Source organism: Pristiophorus japonicus, unplaced genomic scaffold, assembly GCF_044704955.1.
Source record: "Pristiophorus japonicus isolate sPriJap1 unplaced genomic scaffold, sPriJap1.hap1 HAP1_SCAFFOLD_317, whole genome shotgun sequence".
Classification (NCBI taxonomy): Eukaryota; Metazoa; Chordata; class Chondrichthyes; family Pristiophoridae; genus Pristiophorus; species Pristiophorus japonicus.
In genome coordinates this window covers 649,246-676,784 of record NW_027252966.1, presented here as the reverse complement: position 1 = coordinate 676,784, position 27,539 = coordinate 649,246, and the positions used below count along the sequence as shown (strand labels likewise).

Sequence of the window (27,539 nt, the reverse complement as noted above, 5' to 3'; positions counted from 1 at the left end):
AACCTTGATGAACATAAGATGTAAGAGTGGCCGGACTTGTACCTCAACCCTTTCCCTCCCAAGCCTCATTTCTACGTGGTAACGCTGCAGGGAGGAGGATATACCTGGAGTTCAGGGCTGGAGAGGGTTACAGAGATAGGGAGGGGTGTAGGGGGAGTGGGTTACAGAGATAGGGAGGGGTGTAGGGGGAGTGGGTTACAGAGATAGGGAGGGGTGTAGGGGGAGTGGGTTACAGAGATAGGGAGGGGTGTAGGAGCTGGAGGGGGTTACAGAGATAAGGAGGGGTGTAGGAGCTGGAGGGGGTTACAGAGATAGGGAGGGGTGTAGGGGCTGGAGGGGGTTACAGAGATATGGAGGGGTGTAGGGGCTGGAGGGGGTTACAGAGATAGGGAGGGGTGTAGGGGGGGTTATAGAGATAGGGAGGGGTGTAGGGGCTGGAGGGGGTTACAGAGAAAGGGAAGGGTGTAGGGGCTGGAGAGGTTACAGAGATAGGGAGGGGTGTAGGGGCTGGAGGGGGTTACAGAGATAGGGAGGGGTGTAGGGGGAGGGGATTACAGAGATAGGGAGAGGTGTAGGGGGAGGGGGTTACAGAGATAGGGAGGGGTGTAGGGGGAGGGGATTACAGAGATAGGGAGAGGTGTAGGGGGAGGGGGTTACAGAGATAGGGAGGGGTGTAGGGGCTGGAGGGGGTTACAGAGATAGGGAGGGGCTGGAGGGGGTTACAGAGATAGGGAGGGGCTGGAGGGGGTTACAGAGATAGGGAGGGGTGTAGGGGCTGGAGGGGGTTACAGGGATAGGGAGGGGTGTAGGGGCTGGACGGAGTTACAGAGATAGGGAGGGGTGTAGGGGCTGGAGGGGGTTACAGAGATAGGAAGGGGTGTAGGGGCTGGAGGGGGTTACAGGGATAGGGAGTGGTGTAGGGGCTGGAGGAGGTTACAAAGATAGGGAGGGGTGTAGGGGAGGGGGTTACAGAGATAGGGAGGGGTGTAGGGGGAGGGGGTTACAGAGATAGGGAGGGGTGTAGGGGGAGGGGGTTACAGAGATAGGGAGGGGTGTAGGGGGAGGGGGTTACAGAGATAGGGAGGGGTGTAGGGGGAGGGGGTTACAGAGATAGGGAGGGGTGTAGGGGGAGGGGGTTACAGAGATAGGGAGGGGTGTAGGGGGAGGGGGTTACAGAGATAGGGAGGGGTGTAGGGGGAGGGGGTTACAGAGATAGGAAGTGGTGTAGGGGAGGGGGTTACAGAGATAGGAAGTGGTGTAGGGGGAGGGGATTACAGAGATAGGGAGGGGTGTAGGGGGAGGGGGTTACAGAGATAGGGAGGGGTGTAGGGGGAGGGGGTTACAGAGATAGGAAGTGGTGTAGGGGAGGGGGTTACAGAGATAGGGAGGGGTGTAGGGGGAGGGGGTTACAGAGATAGGGAGGGGTGTAGGGGGAGGGGGTTACAGAGATAGGGAGGGGTGTAGGGGGAGGGGGTTACAGAGATAGGGAGAGGTGTAGGGGAGGGGGTTACAGAGATAGGGAGAGGTGTAGGGGGAGGGGGTTACAGAGATAGGGAGGGGTGTAGGGCGAGGGGGTTACAGAGATAGGGAGAGGTGTAGAGGGAGGGGGTTACAGAGATAGGGAGTGGTGTAGGGGGAGGGGGGTTACAGAGATAGGGAGTGGTGTAGGGGAGGGGGGTTACAGAGATAGGGAGTGGTGTAGGGGGAGGGGGGTTACAGAGATAGGAAGAGGTGAGACCACGGAAGGATTTGAAAGTTTGGTAATGACAGGCGTTGAGAGAGTGTGCAGTTGGCTTCATGCTCTGTATCACCGGGAGCGAGCGGCTTGTCTACAACGCATCGTAAACATCTTCAGTGGTTTCCTGGGCAGTCATGTGATACCCCGGACCGGCAGCTGGGGGAAAAAGGTTGGGCGACAGTGAGAACACGTCATACCACCGAGCAGCTATCTCTTTAAAAACATTCATTCATTCAGCCTTCGCTGGCAAGGCCAGCATTCATCGCCCATCCCAATTGTCCCTTGAGAAGGTGGTTATTTAAGGAGGGATCTACATAAAGGAGGCTGTTCAGAGAAGGTTCACTCGGTTGATTCCGGAGATGAGGGGGTTGACTTATGAGGAAAGGTTGAGGAGGTTGGGCCTCTACTCATTGGAATTCAGAAGAATGAGAGGTGATCTTATCGAAACGTATAAGATTATGAGGGGGCTTGACAAGGTGGATGCAGAGAGGATGTTTCCACTGATGGGGGAGACTAGAACTAGGGGGCATGGTCTTAGAATAAGGGGCCGCCCATTTAAAACTGAGATGAGGAGGAATTTCTTCTCTCAGCGGGTTGTAAATCTGTGGAATTCTCTGCCCCAGAGAGCTGTGGAGGCTGGAACATTTAATATATTTAAGACAGAAATAGACAGTTTCTTAACCGATAAGGGAGTGAAGGGTTATGGGGAGCGGGTGGGGAAGTGGAGCTGAGTCCATGATCGGATCAGCCATGGTCGTATTAAATGGCGGAGCAGGCTCGAGGGGCCTATGGCCGACTCCTGCTCCGATTCCTGATGTTCTTGTGTGTGTTTCTGCTGCCCTGCAAATGAAGTGTTCGAAGGAACAACCGGCCCTTACCTCCTCGTCCTTTCTTTTTGCAACGCAGGTAGGCGATGACGGAGAGGAGGAAAAGGGTGATGGGCACGAGAATCAGCACGGCCACCTTGCTGTTGCTCAGCACCATCCTCGGTCTCACCGCCCCCTCCTGCCCGCCTGCCCTGGCACTCTCCCCGGACGGACTGTGCTGCATTCCCGGCAAAACCGTGGTGTGCCCCTCCGACTGGTCCTTCGCCGGGCCGGAGGCAGGGTCTGGTGTCTCGGGGGGGCTCTCCCCGAACTCCCCGTGACCTGTCAACAAACACAGAAACCAGCCGTTAGCGGACACTCATAGCAACAGGCCATTCAGCCCCTCGTGCCTGTTACACAGGAACAGGAGGAGGCCCATTCAGCCCCTCGAGCCTGTTACACAGGAACAGGAGGAGGCCCATTCAGCCCCTCGAGCCTGTTACACAGGAACAGGAGGAGGCCCATTCAGTCCCTCGAGCCTGTTACACAGGAACAGGAGGAGGCCCATTCAGCCCCTCGAGCCTGTTACACAGGAACAGGAGGAGGCCCATTCAGCCCCTCGAGCCTGTTACACAGGAACAGGAGGAGGCCCATTCAGCCCCTCGAGCCTGTTACACAGGAACAGGAGGAGGCCCATTCAGCCCCTCGAGCCTGTTACACAGGAACAGGAGGAGGCCATTCAGCCCCTCGAGCCTGTTACACAGGAACAGGAGGAGGCCCATTCAGCCCCTCGAACCTGTTACACAGGAACAGGAGGAGGCCCATTCAGCCCCTCGAGCCTGTTACACAAGAACAGGAGGAGGCCCATTCAACCCCTCAGCACTGACCTGGGTGAGTCAGCATGGATTTTTGTGCTTAAGTCTCTGGAGTTGGACTCGAACCCACGACCTTCTGACTCAGGGGCGAGAGAGCTGCCCACTGAGCCATGGCTTACAATCTAGGGGCCTCGTGAGATTTATTCCCAAAATTCCCGTACTCCTCCCCCCTCCCTCAGTCTGCCGTTCCTCCTGGTCGCCAAACATTGCGTTGACTAATCGTAGCTCGCTGATTAACCTCGTCATCTTTGCAACCTTTCCACTCTCCAACAGGGGAGAGAGAGACGCTAACTATACAAATGCCAAAAAGAACACTCCAGTTCTGGCCGCAGAACAGGCCGGAGTCTACAAACTGGGGTCAGCAAGGGAGACGTACAAATTACGAAACTTGGGCAAACATCAATAAAATTCGTCTGCTAACACTTACTCAACTAAATCAACTCCTACTTTCCCAGGCTCTCAGGGAGACTGTGAGTGAGCTCTGCCAATACCTACTTCCTCAGACCTTCTAACACTCTATAAACAACACAGAAACAGGCCACTCGGCCCCATCGCTCCGTGCCGGGGTTTATGTTCCACTCAAGCCTCCTCCCACCCCTGTACATCTCACCCCATCATCCTCAAAACCTTGGCTGCTCTTTTTTTAAATCCATTCCAGGGATGTGGGCGTCGCTGGCCAAGGCCGGCATTTATTGCCCATCCCCCTAATTGCCCCTCGAGAAGGTGGTGGTGAGCCCCCTTCTTGAACCGCTGCAGTCCGTGTGGTGAAGGTGCTCCCACAGTGCTGTTAGGGAGGGAGTTCCAGGACTGGGACCCAGCGACGATGAAGGAACGGCCGATATATTTCCCAGTCGGGATGGTGTGTGACTGGGAGGGGAACGTGGAGGTGGTGGTGTTCCCATGGGCCTGCTGCCCTTGTCCTTCTAGGCGGTAGAGGTCGCGGGTTTGGGAGGTGCTGCCGAAGAAGCCTTGGCGAGTTGCTGCAGTGCATCTTGTAGATGGTACACACTGCAGCCACGGTGCGCCGGTGGTGGAGGGAGTGAGTGTTGGAGGTGGTGGAGGGAGTGAGTGTTGAAGGTGGTGGGTAGCGTGTCGATCAAGTGGCTGCTTTGTCCTGGATGGTGTTGAGCTTCTCGAGTGTTGTTGGAGCTGCAACTCATCCAGGCAAGTGGGGAGTGTTCCATCACACTCCTGACTTGTGTCTTGTAGATGGTGTAAAGGCTCAGGGGGTGAGACACTCGCCGCAGAATACCCAGCCTCTGACCCGCTCTTGTAGCCACAGTATTTATGTGGCTGGTCCAGTGAAGTTTCTGGTCAACGGTGACCCCCAGGATGTTGATGGTGGGGGATTCGGTGATGGTAATACCGTTGAGTGCCAAGGGGCAGTGGTTAGACTCTCGCTTGTTGGAGATGGTCATTGCCTGGCACTTGTGGGGCACGAATGTTACTTGCCACTTATCAGCCCGAGCCTGAATGTTGTCCAGGTCTTGCTGTATTGTTGATGCTTGTTGCATCTGTATCTTAATTCCCTCTCCCCACATTGGACCCATAACCTCTAATATCCTCACCAAACAAAAATCTATCTCGGTTGTGAATTTTTCAATTGAGCTGTGCAGTTGCCCCAGATTTCTGGGGGACGGGGTAGATGGGGTGAGAACTGTGGAGGAGACAGGAGTGGAGCATAAACTCGGCAAGGATGGTGGGCCCAACGGCCTGATTCTGTGCTGTCAATACATTGTGACATTTTGTATACTGCATCAGATTACACGGGATATACGGCAGAGGAACAGGCCTTTGGCCCAACCAGTCCATGCCGGCGTTTAGAACATAAGAATTAGGAGCAGGAGTCGGCCATTCGGCCCCTCGAGCCTGCTCCGCCATTTAATAAGATCATGGCTGATCTGATCATGGACTCAGGTCCACTTCCCCGCCCGCTCCCCATAACCCTTGGCTTCCCTATAGTTCAAAATTCTGCCTATCTCTGTCTTAAATATATTCAATGACCCAGCCTCCACTGCTCTCTGGGGCAGAGAATTCCACAGATTCACGACCCTCTGAGAGAAGAAATTCCTCCTCATCTCCGTTCTAAATGGGCGGCCCCTTATTCTGAAACTGTGCCCTCCCTTTTATGCCCCACTCGAGCCCCCTCCCCTCTTTCCCCATCTAACTCTATTAGCATAACCCTCTATTCCCTTCTCCCCCATTGGCTTGTCCAGCCTCCCCTTAAATGCATCGATACTATTCACCTCAACCCCTCCCTGTGGCAGCGAGTTCCACATTCTCACCCCTCTCTGGGTAAAGAAGTTTCTCCTGAATTCCCCATTGGATTTCTGGGTGACTATCTTATATTGATGGCCTCTAGTTATGCTCTTCCCCACAAGTGGAAACACTCTCTCTGTATCCACTCCATCAAAACCTTTCATCAGTTTACAGACCTCTATTAGCTCACCCCTCAGCCTTCTCTATTCAAGAGAAAAGAGACCCAGCCTGTTCATCCTTTCCTGATATGTATACCCTCGCATTTCTGGTATCATCCTTGTAAATCTTCTCTGCTCCCTCTCCAGTGCCTCTATATCCTTTTTATAATATGGTGACCAGAACTGTACGCAGTGCTCCACGTGCGGTCTAACCAAGGTTCAATATATGTTTGGCATAGTCTCCCGACTGAAGCTATCTTAGGATTTGGCAAACTTCACTTCCAGTCTATTTGACAACTTAGGAAAGTGGGAACTGTTTTAGCTGAATAATAATTGTCAGATGACTTGTGTAGATATTGGTCAAAATGTTTGTTTCATAAGATTTGGCAAAGGGCCGATCTTTTATATTTTGAAAAGATTTACGTCCCTAACTCATAAGAATACATAAGAACATAAGAATTAGGAACAGGAGTAGGCCATCTAGCCCCTCGAGCCTGCTCCGCCAATCAACAAGATCATGGCTGATCTGGCCGTGGACTCTGAAGCAAAATGAAATCTGCACCCCAACCTTTGCTTTTAATAAATGGATTCGTAGCTTATAGCCCAACCACACAGTCCGATATTCCCGACATCCGAAGACTTGGACACAAGAATTACCAGAAATTATTACAGTAACAGGGACTTCTCGGCTTGATTTGAGCATCAGTTCTAGCATGGACCAGTTAGTCCGAATGGTCTGTTTCTGTGTGGTCCAATCTGTGCATTTCTGTGCAGAGGAGCAGTACCTCAGTACCACCCCTCCGACAGTGCAGTGCTCCCTCAGTACTGCCCCTCCCTCAGTACTGCCCCTCCGACAGTGCGCTCCCTCAGTCCTGCCCCTCCGACAGTGCGGCGCTCCCTCAGGACTGCCCCTCCGACAGTGCGGCGCTCCCTCAGTACTGCCCCTCCGACAGTGCGGCGCTCCCTCAGTACTGCCCCTCCGACAGTGCGGCGCTCCCTCAGTACTGCCCCTCCGACAGTGGTGAACCTTTGCTGCACTCCTTGTGGCAAGTATATCCTTCCTTCGGTAAGGAGACCAAAACTGTACACAATAGGGAGATAGGAAAGAATGAAGGAGAGATATGTTATCTATGATGGAGAGATAGGATGCCATAACAATGCAGAAGGATCACCATGCATGCACTTGCCATCAGTACAGCACCCCCCCCACAATAGTTACGAGTAGCGAATCACAGCACTGATACAGACCGAGCCCGGCTAATCGCAGCACTGATACAGAACGAGCCCGGCCAATCACAGCACTGATACAGAACGAGCCCGGCCAATCACAGCACTGATACAGAACGAGCCCGGCCAATCACAGCACTGATACAGAGCGAGCCCGGCCAATCACAGCACTGATACAGAACGAGCCCCGCCAATCACAGCACTGATACAGAGCGAGCCCGACCAATCAAAGGACTGATACAGAGCGAGCCCGGCCAATCACGGCACTGATACAGAGCGAGCCCAGCCAATCACAGCACTGATACAGAGCGAGCCCGACCAATCACAGCACTGATACAGAGCGAGCCCGGCCAATCACAGCACTGATACAGAGCGAGCCCGGCCAATCACAGCACTGATACAGAGCGAGCCCGGCCAATCACAGCACTGATACAGAGCGAGCCCAGCCAATCACAGCACTGATACAGAGCGAGCCCAACCAATCACAGCACTGATACAGAGCGAACCCGGCCAATCGCAGCACTGATACAGAGCGAGCCCGGCCAATCACAGCACTGATACAGAGCGAGCCCGGCCAATCACAGCACTGATACAGAGCGAGCCCGGCCGATCACGGCACTGATACAGAGCGAGCCCGGCCAATCACAGCACTGATACAGAGCGAGCCCGGCCGATCACGGCACTGATACAGAGCGAGCCCGGCCAATCACAGCACTGATACAGAGCGAGCCCGGCCGATCACGGCACTGATACAGAGCGAGCCCGGCCAATCCAGCCGGTGCCATGGCGACCCTTACCCTGCTGCCTGCTGGGTGGGGTGGGGGTGGGGCCCCTTGTTGTTTCCCTGGGTACGGCTGTCCTTGGGCTGGGTGCGGTAGGCCGTGACCTCATGGCAGAGGGATCTCCCTCGGGGGTCGATGGGTCCGTGCGAAGTTGTCCTTCAGAAGTTGGGATCCCTGCTCCTTCACCCTGCGGAGGACCTGAGGGGTCTTCACTGCCGCCTGTTTGGGGAGAGGGCGATGTGGTCAGTGCAATGGGACAGCATTAGAACAGACAGGACCATTCCATTCATTAGCTCTCGCAGTGAACCCCTCCCTCGGGTACATGGACTCACCCAGTGAACCCCCTCTCCCGGTACATGGACTCACCCAGTGACCCCCTCCCTTGGGAACATGGACTCCCCCAGTGACCCCCCTCCCTCGGGTACATGGACTCTCCCAGTGACCCCCCTCCCTCGGGTACATGGACTCACCAGTGAACCCCCTCTCCTGGTACATGGACTCACCCAGTGAGGCCCCTCCCTCGGGCACATGGACTCTCCCAGTGACCCCCCCCTCCCCTGGTACATGGACTCTCCCAGTGACCCCCCCCTCCCTCGGTACATGGACTCACCCAGTGAACCCTCTCACTCAGTGAGGCCCCTCCCTCGGGCACATGGACTCACCCAGTGAACCCCCTCTCCTGGTACATGGACTCACCCAGTGAGGCCCCTCCCTCGGGCACATGGACTCTCCCAGTAACCCCCCCCCCCTCCCTCGGGTACATGGACTCTCCCATTGAAGCCCCTCCCTCGGGCACATGGACTCTCCCAGTGACACCCCCCCCCCCTCGGGTACATGGACTCTCCCATTGAAGCCCCTCCCTCGGGCACATGGACTCTCCCAGTAAACCCCCCCCCCTCCCTCGGGTACATGGACTCTCCCATTGAAGCCCCTCCCTCGGGCACATGGACTCTCCCAGTAACCCCCCCCCCCCTCCCTCGGGTACATGGACTCTCCCATTGAAGCCCCTCCCTCGGGTACATTAACTATCTCATGAGGTGAACCTGCTCACCAACAACACAATTTGGGAAATGGAGACATCTCCACCAAGATTTAGTTACGTTTCCGACAGCCGCTGCCTTGCACCCGCCAGCATTGAGTGTTTGCCAACAGTTGGACTCTCTCAGCCCGCCCGGAGATGCTCGGACGCTTACCCTGGGCCCCAGACGAGTCAGCAGCTTTGCCCGTGGTCTCGCTGTGGGCTGTGGTCGCTGGTGTGGGGCTGGGGACACCAGATGTTGGGCTTGGCCCTGAGCTTGTCCCAATCCCAGGGGTCGCGTTACTGGGGGCGGAGTGTTTTTCCGGCCTGTTGTTCTGTGATGCCTCACGTTGGCCGTTGGTCACTGTGTGAGAAGGTGAGTTAGGTCAGTGCTCCGTTACATCCCTGCGGCTCAGCGCTAAGGACCAAGCTCCGTCCAGTAGTCAGAATCTAGTTGGTCTTTCTCAGGAGTATTGTGCTGAGGGAGGCTCCTGATGTGGACCCTCGCTAATGGACATTGTCTCTGTTACCATCTGTTGAATATCGTAAAATTAACCCCAATGTGGATCAATTGGTGGCACCCTTACCTCTGAGCCCCAGTCTGGGTCTTGAACCAGGCTGACACCAGTGCAGTACCTATCCCGACTCACACTATCCCGGAACCAGTGCGCCACAGTCATCAGTGCATACGCCCCAACACTCGATGCAACAGATGAGGCCAAAGAGGGTTTTTACTCCAACCTCGAAAACTCCCTGACTTATGTCCCTGCGGTCGACAAACTGATCCTTCCTCGGTGACTTCAACGCCAGGGTCGGCAGGGACACAGCCCTCTGGGGAGGTGTGATCGGCAGAGAGGGGGCAGGGAAAGCCAACTCCAGCGGTACGCTGCTCCTGACAAAATGTCTAGAGCACGACCTTGTCATCACCAACACCTTGTTCCGTCAGAGGGATAAGTACAAGGCATCGTGGCAACACCCTCGCTCCTGCTCGACTATGTCATCGTCCGAGCCAGGGATCGCAAGGATGTGCGCATCACCCGCGCCATGGCAGGAGCTGACGACTGCTGGATTGACCACCGCCTAATCCGATCCATCATCAACATTAACATCGCCCCAAAGCAGAGGGGACAGCAGAAGCAGTGGCGCAAAAAAGTCAATGCCGGGGCACTTAGAGACCCAGCTCAGAGAGCCCTATACAGCCAGCATCTCACAGCTAACCTGGCGTGCCTTGATGACCCTGAGACGCAGAATGCCCACAGCACTTGGTCTGCCCTCCAGGTCTCCATAACCAGTGTCTGTGAAGAGACACTCCGTCACTCAACCAGGAAACACCAGGACTGGTTTGATGAGGATGACCAGGAGATCCAAGAGCTAATAGATCGCAAGCGCAGGGCCTTTCTGAGCCTTAAACAACAACCCAACTCGGGAGCAGCAAAGCAGCATTACAGACGGCTCAAGGCTGAGGTCCAACAAAAAACTCGCCCACCTAAAGAACAGGTGGTGGATGGAGAAAGCCCAGGAGATACAGCAGCTGGCCGACAGCCATGATGTGCGAGGATTCTTCACCGCAGTCAAGGCCACCTACGGCCCAAACTCCCAAGGCCCCACCCCACTGCTGGCCAAGAACGGGGAAACACTCATCAGGGACACCGAGGCAGTCAGGGCCCGCTGGAAGGAGCACTTCGAGGATCTCCTCAACCGAGACTCTGCCTTTGACTCGAGTGTTCTCGACTCCATCCTGCAACATGCGACCCGCCATTACCTCAGCGAGACCCCAACACTGCACCAGGTAGAAAAGGCCATAAGAGAACTAAAAAACAACAAGGTTACGAGTGCTGATGGAATCCCTGCTGAGGCACTAAAATATGGCGGAGAGGCGCTGTTGGCGCGGATACACGACCTCATCTCTCTCATCTGGAGGGAGGAGAGCATGCCGGGAGATCTCATAAACGTAGTGATCGTGACCATCTTTAAAAAAGGGGACCAGTCCGACTGCGTTAACTACAGAGGAGTCTCCGTTATCAGCCACTGGGAAAGTTGTTGCTAGAGTTCTCCTCAACCGTCTTCTCCCTGTGGCCGAGGAGCTCCTCCCGGAGTCACAGTGAGGATTTCGTCCCCTAGGGGCACAACAGACATGATTTTTACAGCGCGACAGCTGCAGGAAAATTGCAGGGAGCAGGGCCAGCCCTTATACATGGCCTTCTTCGATCTTACAAAGGCCTTTGACACTGTCAACCGCGAGGGTCTATGGAGCGTCCTCCTCCGTTTCAGAGGCCCCCAAAAGTACGTCACCAACCTCCGCCTGCTCCACGACGACATGCAGGCCATGATCCTTACCAACTGATCCATCACAGACCCAATCCACATCCGGACCGGGGTCAAACAGGGCTGTGTCATCGCCCCAACCCTCTTCTCAATCTTCCTCGCTGTCATACTCCACCTCACAGTCCAAGCTCCCCGCTGGAGTGGAATTAAACTACAGAACCAGCGGGAACCTGTTCAACCTTCGTCGTCTCCAGGCCAGGTCCAAGACCACCCCGACCTCTGTCGTCGAGCTACAGTACGTGGACGACGCCTGCGTCTGCGGACATTCAGAGACTGAACTCCAGGACACAGTCGACGTATTTACCGAGGCGTACAAAAGCATGGTCCTTACGCTAAACATCCGTAAGACAAAGGTCCTCCACCAGCCTGTCCTCGCCATACATCACTGCCCCCCAGTCATCAAGATCCACGGCGCGACCCTGGACAATGTGGACCATTTCCCCTATCTCGGGAGCCTCCTATCAACAAGAGCAGACATTGATGATGAGATCCAACACCGCCTCCAGTGCGCCAGTGCAGCCTTCGGCCTGAGGAAAAGAGTGTTTGAAGACCAGGCCCTCAAATCCACCACCAAGCTCATGGTGTACAGGGCTGTAGTAATACCCGCCCTCCTGTATGGCTCAGAGACATGGACCATGTACAGTAGACACCTCAAGTCGCTTGAGAAATACCACCAACGATGTCTCCGCAAGATCCTACAAATCCCCTGGGAGGACAGAGGCACCAACGTTAGCGTCCTCGACCAGGCCAACATCCCCAGCATCGAAGCACTGACCACACTCGACCAGCTCCGCTGGGCAGGGCCACATTGTCCGCATGCCCCAGACACGAGACTCCCAAAGCAAGCGCTCTACTCGGAACTCCTTCACGGCAAGCGAGCCCAAGGTGGGCAGAGGAAACGTTACAAGGACACCCTCAAAGCCTCCCTGATAAAGTGCACCATCCCCACCGACACCTGGGAGTCCCCGGCCAAAGACCAGTCTGCCCTAAGTGGAGGAAGTGCATCCGGGAGGGCGCTGAGCACCTCGAGTCTCGTCGCCGAGAGCATGCAGAAACCAAGCGCAGGCAGCGGAAGGAGCGTGTGGCAAACCAGTCCCACCCTCCCCTTCCCTCAACCACTGTCTGTCCCACCTGTGACAGGGGCTGTGGTTCTCGTATTGGACTGTTCAGCCACCTAAGGACTCATTTTTAGAGTGGAAGCAAGTCTTCCTCGATCCCGAGGGACTGCCTACGAGTGAGACTGCAGGAGTGCAGCATTGTCACAGCTTCTGGCCTCCAAGTGAGATATTCAACTGAACTAAAGGTCGGGGGAGTGGAGATGGGATAGCAGCTATAGGGAGATAGGATATTACAGATGGAGAGAAACGATAGCAATGCGGGAGAGATAGGACTGAATGAAGGAGATAGTATGCTATGAAGGATAGAGAGGATAGAATGCTCCAACGATAGGATAGAATGATGTGAGATATGTTATCTATGATGGGGAGATAGGATGCTACACCAATGCAGAAGGATCACCGTGCACGCACTTGCCATTATTACAGGCCCCCGTCCCCGCCCCAATGATTACGAGTAGCAAATCAACAGCACTGAAACAGAATGAGCCCTGCCAATCACAGTACTGATACAGAGTGAGCCCGGCCAATCACAGCACTGATACAGAGTGAGCTCGGCCAATCACAGCACTGATACAGCGCGAGCCCGGCCAATCATAGCACTGATACAGAGCGAGCCCGACCAATCACGGCACTGATACAGAGTGAGCCCGGCCAATCACAGCACTGATACAGAGCGAGCCCGACCAATCACGGCACTGATACAGAGCGAGCCCGGCCAATCGCAGCACTGATAAGAGCGAGCCCGGCTAATCACAGCACTGATACAGAGCGAGCCCGGCCAATCACAGCACTGATACAGAGCGAGCCCGGCCAATCACAGCACTGATATAGAGCGAACCCGGCCAATCACAGCACTGATACAGATCGAGCCCGGCCAATCACAGCACTGATACAGAGCGAGCCCGGCCAATCACAGCACTGATACAGAGCGAGCCCGGCCAATCACAGCACTGATACAGAGCGAGCCCGGCCAATCACAGCACTGATACAGAGCGAGCCCGGCCAATCACAGCACTGATACAGAGCGAGCCCGGCCAATCACAGCACTGATACAGAGCGAGCCCGGCTAATCACAGCACTGATACAGAGCGAGCCTGGCCAATCCAGCCGGTGCCACGGCGACCCTTACCCTGCTGCCCGTTGGGTGGGGTGGGGTCGGGGCCCCTTGTTGTTTCCCTGGGTACGGCTGTCCTTGGTCTGGGTGCGGAGGGCCCAGGTGTGGGCCGTGACCTCATGGCAGAGGGGTCTCCCTCGGGGGTCGATGGGTCCGTGCGAAGTTGTCCTTCAGAAGTTGGGATCCCTGCTCCTTCACCCTGCGGAGGACCTGAGGGGTCTTCACTGCCGCCGCCTGTTTGGGGAGAGGGCGATGTGGTCAGTGCAATGGGACAGCGTTAGAACAGACAGGACCATTCCATTCATTAGCTCTCGCAGTGAACCCCTCCCTCGGTACATGGACTCACCCAGTGAACCCCCACTCCCGGTACATGGACTCCCCCAGTGAACCCCCTCCCTTGGGAACATGGACTCTCCCAGTAACCCCCCTCCCTCGGGTACATGGACTCTCCCAATGACCCCCCTTCCTCGCGTACATGGACTCTCCCAGTGACCCCCCTCCCCCAGTACGTGGACTCCCCCAGTGACCCCCCTCCCTCGGGTACATGGACTCCCCCAGTGACCCCCCTCCCACCTCGGGTACATGGACTCCCCCAGAGACCCCCCTCCCTCGGGTACATGGACTCCCCCAGTGAACCCCTCCCTCGGATACATGGACTCACCCAGTGAACCCCTCCCTCGGGTACATGGACTCCCCCAGTGAGGCCCCTCCCTCGGGTACATGGACTCACCCAGTGAACCCCCTCCCTTGGGAACATGGACTCTCCCAGTGACCCCCCTCCCTCGGGTACATGGACTCTCCCAGTGACCCCCTCCCCCGGTACATGGACTCTCCCAGTGACCCCCCTCCCTCGGGTACATGGACTCTCCCAGTGACCCCCCCCTCCCCCCACCTCGGGTACATGGACTCCCCCAGTGACCCCCCTCCCTCGGGTACATGGACTCCCCCAGTGACCCCCCCCCTCCCTCGGGCACCCACGGGGTCAGAGCTCAGGGGGCGCGACTGAATTTCACAATGGGAGGCGGACCACAAGCTCGGGGTAAAACCCGGAATCTTCTCCGCCGCGCCCACACGCACCTCCCCGCGGTCACAACTAACGAAAACACGCCGAACTAAACAAAGCAGATAACCTTCGCTCGTTCTCTGGGCGATTGTGCCCAAGACCCGCTGTGTGCTCACCACGTTTGTCAGGCTGTAAGAACGCCTGGCGGTTAGGCCGCCGCGAAGACCGAATATCGCGGGAGCAGCGCCAAGGGGGCGTTGCCCGCCGGATGATGTCACCACGCGGGTGGCGCTAGAGGTCACGGCGTTATCTCTTGGCGTCTCTGCCAAAGACCCAGCTCGATTTCTCCGGAGGTGCGTACGGCGCTCACCGCTGGCGCTAACGGGCGACGTTAAAAAAAACACAATTTCGATCCTTTAGTTACGTTTCCGACAGCCGCTGCCTTGCACCCGCCAGCATTGAGTGTTTGCCAACAGTTGGACTCTCTCAGCCCGCCCGGAGATGCTCGGACGCTTACCCTGGGCCCCAGACGAGTCAGCAGCTTTGCCCGTGGTCTCGCTGTGGGCGGTGGTCGCTGGTGTGGGGCTGGGGACACCAGATGTTGGGCTTGGCCCTGAGCTTGTCCCAATCCCAGGGGTCGCGTTACTGGGGGCGGAGTGTTTTTCCGGCCTGTTGTTCTGTGATGCCTCACGTTGGCCGTTGGTCACTGTGTGAGAAGGTGAGTTAGGTCAGTGCTCCGTTACATCCCTGCGGCTCAGCGCTAAGGACCGAGCTCTGTCCAGTCCTTGAAGGAAAGAAAGAACGTGCATTTCCGTAGCGCATTTCTCAACCTCTGGATGTTCTGCAGCACTTTACAGCCAATGAAGTACATTTGGAGTGTGGTCACTGTTGTGATGTAGGAAACGCGGCAGCCAATTGGCGCACAGCAAGCTCCCACACACAGCAATGTGATAATGAGCAGATCACCTGTGTTTACACATTGGTTGAGGGCTAAATATTGGCCAGGACACAGGGGAGAGCCTGCCGTGGACTTTTCATATGTGAAGACAGTCAGGACATCTGTTCAATGTCTCACCTGAAAGACGGCACCTCCGACAGTGTGGCACTCCCTCAGTACTGCCCCTCCGACAGTGCAGCGCTCCCTCAGTACTGCCCCTCCAACAGTGCGGCGCTCCCTCAGTACTGCCCCTCCGACAGTGCGGCACTCTCTCAGTACTGCCCCTCCGACAGTGCGGCACTCCCTCAGTACTGCCCCTCCGACAGTGCGGCACTCTCTCAGTACTGCCCCTCCGACAGTGCGGCGCTCCCTCAGTACTGCCCCTCCGACAGTGCGGCGCTCCCTCAGTACTGCCCCTCCGACAGTGCGGCACTCCCTCAGTACTGGCCCCTCCGACAGTGCGGCGCTCCCTCAGTACTGCCCCTCCGACAGTGCGGCGCTCCCTCAGTACTGCCCCTCCGACAGTGCAGCGCTCCCTCAGTACTGCCCCTCTGACAGTGCGGCACTCTCTCAGTATTGCCCCTCCGACAGTGCAGCGCTCCCTCAGTACTGCACTGGGAGTGTCGGCCTGGATTTTTGTGCTCAAGTCCCTGGAGTGGGACTTGAACCCACAACCTTTCTGACTCAGAGGCGAGGGTGCTGCCCACTGAGCCACGGCTGACACTGTCAGGATGGTCTTGACGGGGTTATGTTGTGAAGTGACATTCCCGGTGGGACACAGTGATGGAGGGATCGGTTAGCAATAGTGGAGGGATAGGAGAGAACGGCGGAGAGAGTGCTGATCAGTGATGGAGCGATAGAGGTCAGACAGCAATGATGGAGAGACAGGATACCAGGATCATTCAGATTAATCTGCATGCATGCACGCCCCATCGCAACATCCTCCTCCGACTGATACACGTTGGGGGATGAACAACATTAAATAAATGGCAGCTGAAGGGCGTTTAATTGGAGAAGCAACACTCGAATTTCCCAGTTCTGGTCAGCTGTCAGAGGATTGGGTGGGATTGACAGGACGTACCTTTATCAAGATGTTCCATCAGTTTCTGTGTCCATTTCTGCTTCGGATCCGCACACAGCTTCCCACGTTTACGGATCTTAAATCTGAAACAAAAAGCGAGTCACTTTGGGAGCTTTGAGGCTGGTGTGGGGGTTACTGTGGATTGCCCAACCACATGGCAGCCCCCCAGGTTACAGAACTTCCTTTCCCCAGCCTCCTCTCCCCAACCAATCCATCGCATCCACAGCTAAAGCTGGGCGTACCTCCGATCGACGGTGGGTGTGCAGACAACCAGGGGCTGGGACAGAGGGAAGGGCATTGAAAGAAGAGATTACTGTTGGGGTTTGATGTAAGTCAGCACCACTGGAGAGACAGGAGCACAGGCAGCGCCCATAACATTTAACAAACTATCTAACCCCGTGCTGTACCTGCCCTGGGAGTGTTTGATGGGACAGTGTAGAGGGAGCTTTACTCTGTATCTAACCCCGTGCTGTACCTGCCCTGGGAGTGTTTGATGGGGACAGTGTAGAGGGAGCTTTACTCTGTATCTAACCCCCTGTACCTGCCCTGGGAGTGTTTGATGGAACAGTGTAAAGGGAGCTTTACTCTGTATCTAACCCCCTGTACCTGCCCTGGGAGTGTTTGATGGGGACAATGTAGAGGGAGCTTTACTCTGTATCTAACCCCGTGCTGTACCTGCCCTGGGAGTGTTTGATGGGGACAGTGTAGAGGGAGCTTTACTCTGTATCTAACCCCCTGTACCTGCCCTGGGAGTGTTTGATGGGACAGTGTAGAGGGAGCTTTACTCTGTATCTAACCCCCTGTACCTGCCCTGGGAGTGTTTGATGGGCCAGTGTAGAGGGAGCTTTACTTTGTATCTAAGCCCCTGTACCTGCCCTGGGAGTGTTTGATGGGACAGTGTAGAGGGAGCTTTACTCTGTATCTAACCCCATGCTGTACCTGCCCTGGGAGTGTTTGATGGGACAGTGTAGAGGGAGCTTTACTCTGTACCTAACCCCATGCTGTACCTGCCCTGGGAGTGTTTGATGGGACAGTGTAAAGGGAGCTTTACTCTGTATCTAACCCCGTGCTGTATCTGCCCTGGGAGTGTTTGATGGGAACAGTGTAGAGGGAGCTTTACTCTGTATCTAACCCCGTGCTGTACCTGCCCTGGGAGTGTTTGATGGAACAGTGTAGAGGGAGCTTTACTCTGTATCTAACCCCGTGCTGTATCTGCCCTGGGAATGTTTGATGGGACAGTGTAGAGGGAACTTTACTCTGTATCTAACCCCGTGCTGTATCTGCCCTGGGAGTGTTTGATGGAACAGTGTAGAGGGAGCTTTACTCTGTATCTAACCCCCTGTATCTGCCCTGGGAGTGTTTGATGGAACAGTGTAGAGGGAGCTTTACTCTGTATCTAACCCCCTGTATCTGCCCTGGGAGTGTTTGATGGGGACAGTGTAGAGGGAGCTTTACTCTGTATCTAACCCCCTGTATCTGCCCTGGGAATGTTTGATGGGACAGTGTAGAGGGAGCTTTACTCTGTATCTAACCCCGTGCTGTACCTGCCCTGGGAGTGTTTGATGGGACAATGTAGAGGGAGCTTTACTCTGTATCTAACCCCCTGTACCTGCCCTGGGAGTGTTTGATGGGACAGTGTAGATGGAGCTTTACTCTGTATCTAACCCCCTGTACCTGCCCTGGGAGTGTTTGATGGGACAGTGTAGAGGGAGCTTTACTCTGTATCTAACCCCCTGTACCTGCCCTGGGAGTGTTTGATGAGACAGTGTAGAGGGAGCTTTATTCTGTATCTAACCCCCTGTACCTGCCCTGGGAGTGTTTGATGGGACAGTGTAGATGGAGCTTTACTCTGTGTCTAACCCCCTGTACCTGCCCTGGGAGTGTTTGATGGGACAGTGTAGAGGGAGCTTTACTCTGTATCTAACCCCCTGTACCTGCCCTGGGAGTGTTTGATGAGACAGTGTAGAGGGAGCTTTATTCTGTATCTAACCCCGTGCTGTATTAGTTCAGGAGATGTCGATGGCCTTAGGCGTGACCACCAAGGAGCGAAGGAGATGGGGGAGTAGACATGAGGCGGTAGTTGAAGATATGATAATGAGACACAGTACCACACAGATCGATCCAGCACATACTCACACAATAGCCTTTTTGCCGGTGCCACAGAAGTCAACCATTTCATAAGTTTCTTCAAACTCGGAGAAGCGCACTCGTTTTTTCATCTGGCTGTAACTGGAACAGCAAGGCTTGGGCCGAGTATCGGCTTTATCCGCAAAGGCTGTGGGGACAGAAAACCAGCCTGGTGAGCGTAACTCAAACAGGGCACATTATCTCGCGTCTCCGTGGTCCTGTAGATTCGCAGCAACAAACACCTGCATTGGTATAGGACCGGATTTTAGGTGATGGGTGAGTGGGACTCAGTGCGAGTTTGGACACGGGGCACAGGGGGTGATGGGTGAGTGGGACTCGGTGTGAGTTAGGACACGGGGCAGTGAGCACAGGGGGCGATGGGTGAGTGGGACTGGGTGTGAGTTAGGACACGGGGCAGTGAGCACAGGGGGTGATGGGTGAGTGGGACTGGGTGTGAGTTAGGACACGGGGCAGTGAGCACAGGGGGTGATGGGTGAGTGGGATTCGGTGCGAGTTAGGACACGGGGCAGTGAGCACAGGGGGTGATAGGTGAGTGGGACTGGGTGCGAGTTAGGACACGGGGCAGTGAGCACAGGGGGTGATGGGTGAGTGGGATTCGGTGCGAGTTAGGACACGGGGCAGCGAGCACAGGGGGTGATGGGTGAGTGGGACTCGGTGCGAGTTAGGACACGGGGCAGTGAGCACAGGGGGTGATGGGTGAGTGGGACTGGGTGTGAGTTAGGACACGGGGCAGTGAGCACAGGGGGTGATGGGTGAGCGGGACTCGGTGTGAGTTAGGACACAGGGCAGCTGAGTTTTGGAAGACCTGTATTTTATCTAGGGTAGAATGTGGGAGGCCAGCCAGAAGTTAAACATCGAGGTGAACAATTTCAGACCATAACCTCTGCCCCCATTTTCTCAGACAGTTGATGATTCTGCCATTGCAATTTACACCTCCTCCGGACCCATCTTGTGTTCTTTAACTTGTCCCGTTACCATCTCCTTTAGCCTCGCACCCTCATCCCTTCTGTCTCTCTAATCTCTCCTACCTTCCACCTGATCACAGATCTTCCCCTTTGAACTCTACCTCCCCTTCCCCCTTCCCCCTTTCCCTTTTCCCCGCACTTGCTTAAAACCGGTTGCATCTCGACCTTTTCCCAGTTCTGACGAAACGTTAACTCGGTTTCTCTCTCCGCAAATGCTGCCCGACCCGCTGAGTATTTCCAGCATTTTCCTGTTTTTTATTACAGATTTCCAGCGTCCGCCATGTTTTGAACAAATTCTTTCGATGGCCTGCGGTCGGGAGCGGGAGGGGTCAGAGATGAATTTCCCAGGGTGCTTTTTCCCATTATTGGCCCTCGGATAATTCTCTGTATTTTCCGGCTGACAGGAAAGTGTCTGGAGATGATGTCCCAACCATCATGTGTTTAGGGCCAGGCTCAGTTTCAAGTCAAGCTGGGATATGGTTTCTGGGTGAAATTAATCCTTGAAAGAAGCAAATGCCATTCTAAATCTTTGTTGCAACCACCTCTCGGTCACCTCCTTTGCAGGTTAGAAGGTTCCAATTTACGCCCGTTATAACTGGGTCCTGGAATATTAAGGGAGACAAGGGATATGGGAATAATGCAGGGAACTGGAGTTGAGTTAGCAGATCAGCCATGATCTTATTTGTGTTTACGCTGCGAGTTGTTGTGATCGGGAACGCGCTGCCTGAAAGGGCGGTGGGAGCACATTCAATAGTAACTTTCAAACCGGGAATTGGATCAATACTTGACGGGGAAACATTCACTGGGCTGTGGGGAAAGAGCAGGGGGAGTGGGACTGATGGGATCGCTCGCTCACAGAGCCGGCACAGGCTCGATGGGCCCAATGGCCTCCCTCTGTGCTGTATCGCTCTATGATTCGCTAATTCGACAACATTCGTGAAGTCCCCATTTCTCCCTGCTGTGGGCCGTATCCCAATGTGTCTCCGGTGCCATTTATCTGCCCGTTTACAGATTATGTCCAATTCATTTCGAACTGCCTCTCCCATTTTTCTGCCACCTACAGATTTATCCAAGGTTGCGTTGAAGGGGGTGGGTTTCTGAATGCAAAAGGTTCACGTGAGCAGATATTTAAGAATATAACAATACAAGAATTAGGAGCAGGAGTCAGCCATTCGGCCCCTCGAGCCTGCTCCGTCATTGAATGAGATCACGGCTGATCTTCGACCTCAACTCCACTTTCCCGCCCGATCCCCATATCCCTCGATTTCCCTCGACTCCAAATATCTATCGATCTCAGCCTTGAAATATTCAAAGACTGAGCCTCCACTGCCCTCTGGGGCAGAGAATTTCCAAAGATTCACCACCCTCTAAGTGAAGAAATTCCTCCTCATCTCAGTCCTAAATGGCCGACCCCTTATCCTGAGACTGTGACCCCTGGTTCTAGACTCCCCAGCCCGGGGGGAAACATCCTCCCTGCATCTACCCCATCAATCCCCCTTAGTGAGCGTGGATTCTATAGGCCATTATCTAGCTCAATAAGTTTTGAGCTTAGAATTTCTTGGTGCGTGTAACCTTACTTTCTGGAGGGTTTTTTTATTTCAAAATATACTTTATTCATATAAAAATTTGTACAGTACATTCAAAAGCAGTTCAGTCCATTTATCTGCGGTCAGTAATCCCATACACTACATTTGGGTGCTGACGGCAGTTCCGTTCGATACATTCCCTTGCTTTTCAGTTCAAGTACAATTACTTTCTGGAGTAGCACATGTCAGGTTGGCCTATATCGCTGTGTGGTCACCCCTGACTGATTTAAATTGTATCGATACACTAAGTCAGCGACCATTACACAGTTAAGCTGGCAGCATTTCAGATCAGTGGCCAATCCAGCTCAACAGTCGGGATAATGTGTTCATTTTGGAAGTCAGAGTCAGCGTGACACATACCTTCCTGGACAAAGTGGGGAGTTTTTGTTGAAAACATTTCTGATTCACCATCGCAAACGTAATAACAAAATGGCTTGATGTCTTTGGCCATGATCACCAAACGGCAGCTCGTTTCATAGCCACAACCATGTTTATATCGTGTCCCTCCAACCTCTTGTCCTGATCCCAATCACCCTCCGACCTCCTCTCCCGACCTCAACCACCCTCCGACCTCTTGTCCTGATCCCAATCACCCTCCGACTTCCTCTCCCGACCTCAATCACTCTCTGACCTCCTCTCCCGACCTCAATCACTCTCTGACCTCCTCTCCCGACCTCAATCACTCTCTGACCTCTTGTCCTGACCCCAATCACCCTCCAACCTCCTCTCCCGACCTCAATCACTCTCTGACCTCCTCTCCCGACCTCAATCACTCTCTGACCTCTTGTCCTGACCCCAATCACCCTCCAACCTCCTCTCCCGACCTCAATCACTCTCTGACCTCCTCTCCCGACCTCAATCACTCTCTGACCTCTTGTCCTGACCCCAATCACCCTCCAACCTCCTCTCCCGACCTCAATCACTCTCTGACCTCCTCTCCCGACCTCAATCACTCTCTGACCTCTTGTCCTGATCCCAATCACCCTCCAACCTCCTCTCCCGACCTCAATCACTCTCTGACCTCCTCTCCCGACCTCAATCACTCTCCGACCTCTTGTCCTGATCCCAATCACCCTCCGACCTCCTCTCCTGACCCCAACCACCCTCCGACCTCCACTCCCGACCTCAATCACTCTCCGACCTACTGTGCTGACCCCAATCACCCTCCGACCTCCTCTCCCGACCTCAATCACTCTCTGACCTCCTCTCCCGACCTCAATCACTCTCTGACCTCCTCTCCCGACCTCAATCACTCTCCGACCTCTTGTCCTGATCCCAATCACCCTCCGACCTCCTCTCCTGACCCCAACCACCCTCCGACCTCCACTCCCGACCTCAATCACTCTCCGACCTACTGTGCTGACCCCAATCACCCTCCGACCTCCTCTCCCGACCTCAACCACCCTCTGACCTCCTCTCCTGACCCCAACCACCCTCTGACCTCCTCTCCCGACCTCAATCACCCTCCGACCTCCTCTCCCGACCTCAATCACTCTCCGACCTCTTGTCCTGATCCCAATCACCCTCCGACCTCCTCTCCCGACCTCAATCACCATCCGACCTCCTCTCCCGACCTCAATCACCCTCCGACCTCCTCTCCTGACCCCAACTACCCTCCGACCTCCTCTCCCGACCTCAACCACCCTCCGACCTCCTCTCCCGACCTCAATCACCCTCCAACCTCCTCTCCCGACCCCAATCACCCTCCGACCTCTTGACCTGATCCCAATCACCCTCCGACCTCCTCTCCCGACCTCAATCACCCTCCGACCGCCCGTCCTGACCAATAGCGGGGGCCCGCCCGCCCAGCGTCCGTGCCTCTGGCCGAGGCCGCGCGGAGCCTCAGCCGAAAGCGGGTAGTGTGGGACTGAGGCGACGGTGCCTGTAAAGGCCCCGACATGGGAGAGTGGGGAACACCGCGGCGATCCAGCACTCCCAGCGCGGAGCGAGGGAAGTCCGGGCCACGAGTCTGCGGCCCTTCCTCCCTCCTCGCTGGGAGCACGTGGCCCCTCCTCCCTCCTCGCTGGGAGCACGCGGCCGATGAGTCGGAAGAACGAAACAATGAAATCAATTATAACCCGGCTGAAACTCACCGGACCCTGGCAGTAGCATCGTCAGGGCGACCAACGCCAAGCTCCATGGGAACGCAGGCCGCATCTCCTTGTGCTTTACGAGATGAGAGCTCTACCGTGTGCATTGGAGAGGCCGAGAGACTGAGCTCTGAGCTCTACCAAACCCACATAGAAGTGGCATGATTCTTGTAACTAACATCGCACTTTACATTTCCATCCACATCCGGTGCTGGGGAATTCCCTGCGGCTGACACAGAGTGGGGGAACATTGTGACATAGCAGGCAGATTCCTGAATTTCCCTATGCATTACACTGCCACTCGCAGGAGTGTGAGAGCAACAGGATTACAGCACAGTGAGTCACGGGCAACATACCAACAATAAAGCTAATCTAACATTTGCAATATGTATAGCGCCTTTCACAAGCACCGGATGTTCCAAACACTTTACACTCAACAAAGCACTAACTGGAGTGTAGTCACTGTTGTAATGTGGGAAACGCAGCAGCCAATTTGCGCACATCAAGCTCCCACACACAGCAATGTGATAATGACCAGATAATCTGTTTCAGTGATGTTGGTTAAGGGATAAATATTGGCCCCAGCACACCGGGGAGAACTCCCCTGCTCTTCTTCAAAATAGTCCCCTGGGATCTTTTACGTCCACCTGAGAGAGCAGACGGGGCCTCGGTTTCACGTCTCAACCGAAAGACGGCACCTCCGACAGTGCGACACTCCCTCAGTACTGCCCCTCCGACAGTGCGGCGCTCCCTCAGTACTGCCCCTCCGACAGTGCGGCACTCCCTCAGTACTGCCCCTCCGACAGTGCGGCGCTCCCTCAGTACTACCCCTCCGACAGTGCGGCGCTCCCTCAGTACTGCCCCTCCGACAGTGCAGCGCTCCCTCAGTACTACCCCTCCGACAGTGCGGCGCTCCCTCAGTACTGCCCCTCCGACAGTGCGGCGCTCCCTCAGTACTGCCCCTCCGACAGTGCGGCGCTCCCTCAGTACTACCCCTCCGACAGTGCGGCGCTCCCTCATTACTGCCCCTCCGACAGTGCGGCCCTCCCTCAGTACTGCCCCTCCGACAGTGCGGCGCTCCCTCAGTACTGCCCCTCCGACAGTGCGGCCCTCCCTCAGTACTGCCCTCCGACAGTGCAGCGCTCCCTCAGTACTGCCCCTCCGACAGTGCGGCGCTCCCTCAGTACTGCCCCTCCGACAGTGCGGCCCTCCCTCAGTACTGCCCCTCCGACAGTGCAGCGCTCCCTCAGTACTGCCCCTCCGACAGTGCGGCGCTACCTCAGTACTGCCCCTCCGACAGTGCGGCGCTCCCTCAGTACTGCCCCTCCGACAGTGCGGCGCTCCCTCAGTACTGCCCCTCCGACAGTGCGGCGCTCCCTCAGTACTGCCCCTCCGACAGTGCGGCGCTCTCTCAGTACTGCCCCTCCGACAGTGCGACGCTCCCTCAGTACTGCCCCTCCGACAGTGCTGCCCTCCCTCAGTACTGCCCCTCCGACAGTGCGGCGCTCCCTCAGTACTGCCACTCCGACAGTGCGGCCCTCCCTCAGTACTGCCCCTCCGACAGTGCGGCGCTCCCTCAGTACTGCCCCTCCGACAGTTCGGCGCTCCCTCAGTACCGGCACTGGGAGTGTCAGCCTAGATTTATGTCCTCATGTCCCTGGAATGTGATTTGACCCCACGACCTTGTGACTCAGAGGCGAGGATGCTGCCTACTGAGCCACAGCTGACACCAAGGAGTTTGCCCCGGGGGCCTGGGGCCAATATTCATCCCTCAACTAGCATCACTAAAAAAGTCGATGATCTGGGTCATTATGCATATTGCTGTTTGTGGGAGCTTGCTATGCGCAAATTGGCTGCTGCTTTTCCTACACTACAACACTTGAAAAGTATTTCGGTGGCCGTAAATTGCTTTGGGACGTCCGGTGGTTGTGAAAGGCGCGATATAAATGCAAGTCTTTGCTTCTTTCCGAACCCCTGGCTTCAGAAGGAGCAGGGGTAGGATAGTCCCCAATTCGCGAGTGTTCAATTACCTCACTGTGGCTGCACTATGATTGGAGGAGCCTCAATGATCAGACACTTGGCTTAACACTTGACCTTCTCTTCTGCCCCGCAGCTGAACTTAGAAGGCAACGAATGAGTAATCGTCGATGACGTGTAGATGCTTGATTTAGAAGTAGATGTTTCCTCCTCCACAGGTTCCTATCTGACTTTTAGGACAATGGATAGTCCCTAGAGTCTTTATCAACAGTTGCTATTTGCACAGAAGGTCTTGTAACCAACTTGGACAATCTATTACAGCCCTAATGTTAAAGCGTCTGCATATTATCTAAAGACGTTCCTTAAAATGGCCTTAATGGTGTTGATACAACCATAGAATCACAGAACGGTTCCAGCACAGAAGGAGGCCATTGGGTCCGTTGAGCCCATGCCGGCTCTCAGCAAGAGCCCCTCGGCCAGTCCCACTCCCCCGCCCTTTCCCCGTAACCCTGCAATGTTTTCCCTGCAGGTATTTGTCACAGCTGCCCCCTTTGCCCCACTGACCAGCCCATTCCCCAGACCCTTATAACATGGACACATGCTGGAAAGGCCGGCATTTATTGCCCATCCCTAATTGCCCCTTGAGAAGGTGGTGGTGAGCCGCCTTCTTGAACCGCTGCAGTCCGTGTGGTGAAGGTGCTCCCACAGTGCTGTTAGGGAGGGAGTTCCAGGATTGTGACCCAGCGACGATGAAGGAACGGCCGATATATTTCCCAGTCAGGATGGTGTGTGTGACTGGGAGGGGAACGTGGAGGTGGTGGTGTTCCCATGCGCCTGCTGCCCTTGTCCTTCTAGGCGGTAGAGATCGTGGGTTTGGGAGGTGCTGTCGAAGAAGCCTTGGCGAGTTGCTGCAGTGCATCTTGTAGATGGTACACACTGCAGCCAGGGGGCGCTGGTGGTGGAGGGAGTGAGTGTTGAAGGTGGTGGAGGGAGTGAGTGTTGAAGGTGGTGGAGGGAGTGAGTGTTGAAGGTGGTGGATGGGGGGCCAATCAAGCGGCTGCTTTGTCCTGGATGGTGTCGAGCTTCTCGAGTGTTGTTGGAGCTGCAACTCATCCAGGCAAGTGGGGAGTGTTCCATCACACTCCTGACTTGTGTCTTGTAGATGGTGGAAAGACTCAGGAGGTGAGACACTCGCCGCAGAATACCCAGCCTCTGACCTGCTCTTGTTGCCACAGTATTTATGTGGCTGGTCCAGTTAAGTTTCTGGTCAATGGTGACCCCCAGGATGTTGATGGCGGGGATTCAGCGATGGTAATGCCGTTGAATGTCATGGGGCGATGGTTGGACTCTCGCTTGTTGGTCATTGCCTGGCACTTGTGTGGTGCAAATGTTACTTGCCAATTATCAGCCCGAGCCTGAATGTTGTCCCGGTCTTGCTGCATGTGGGCACGGACTGCTCCATTATCTGAGGAGTTGTGAATGGAACTGAACACTGTGCAGTCAAACATCCCCACTTCTGACCTTATGATGGAAGAAAGGTCATTGATGAAGCAGCTGAAAATGTTTGGGCCTAGGACACTGCCAGTTCCAAGGCTTCCTGTCCCTAATGGGCCCCTCTAAGCATCTGTCAGTGCAATATCTTCGAAGCTCGATCATCTCCGCTGGACAGGCCACATTGTCTGACGAAGGGTCATCGACCTGAAACGTTAACTCCGCTTTCTCTCCACAGAGACAGAGAGGGAGCAGCACCATGCAAGGAGGTTGGCGGCAGAGCGGGACTACAAAGGGCAGCGGCAGAGAGGGAGCAGCATCGCGAGAGGAGGTCGGCGGGTGAGCGGGACTACAAAGGGCAGCGGCTGAGAGCGAGCAGTGAGCTGCAGCCATGGCAGAGGCAGGAAGTAAACAAAGAAGTAAAAAGTAATGGAAGTGTTACATCACAGCCAAGAGGGTAAGTGATTGGCTGGCTAATTGGTGAGTAGTTTTTCTTTTTTCTTTATCTTTTTTCATTTTCTTTTTAAGTAATTTAAGGGTTAAGTCATACCAGTTGAGTACAGTGCCGTGCCATGCTCCTCCTGTGCTATGTGGGAAATCAGGAACACTTCCAGTGTCCCTGACTACTATGTGTGCAGGAAGTGTATCCAGCTGCAGCTCCTGACAGACCGCATTGCGACACTGGAGCTGCGCATGGATTCACTCTGGAGTATCCACAATGCTGAGGATGTTGTGGATAGCACATTTAGTGAGTTGGTCATTGTAAGAGAAATTTGGCATTAGGGGTACCAGCGGGACACGGGTTAAAGTGCTGCTTCCTGCACCGACCCATAAGGAGGTA

At 55.2% G+C, this 27,539-nt stretch overlaps 1 protein-coding gene across 3 annotated transcripts; it reads right to left on the bottom strand.

Moving 5' to 3' along the window:
* Positions 1 to 958: 958 nt before the first annotated feature.
* LOC139249528 (proline-rich protein HaeIII subfamily 1-like) lies at positions 959 to 23,365 on the bottom strand. 3 transcript variants are annotated; one of them, XM_070872455.1, is made up of 9 exons: positions 23,234 to 23,365; positions 18,578 to 18,716; positions 16,442 to 16,524; positions 14,941 to 15,129; positions 13,436 to 13,654; positions 7,861 to 8,064; positions 6,864 to 6,917; positions 2,617 to 2,886; positions 959 to 1,894 (listed from the first exon to the last, which is right to left on the bottom strand). In XM_070872455.1, exons 1-9 carry the CDS (start codon positions 23,295 to 23,297, stop codon positions 1,830 to 1,832), a joined length of 1,287 nt encoding a protein of 428 aa, XP_070728556.1. In that variant the 5' UTR covers positions 23,298 to 23,365; the 3' UTR covers positions 959 to 1,829. The 3 variants fall into 3 exon arrangements, with proteins under 3 accessions (XP_070728556.1, XP_070728557.1, XP_070728558.1); XM_070872456.1 differs by lacking the exon at positions 6,864 to 6,917; XM_070872457.1 differs by lacking the exons at positions 6,864 to 6,917; positions 7,861 to 8,064.
* Positions 23,366 to 27,539: the final 4,174 nt, after the last annotated feature.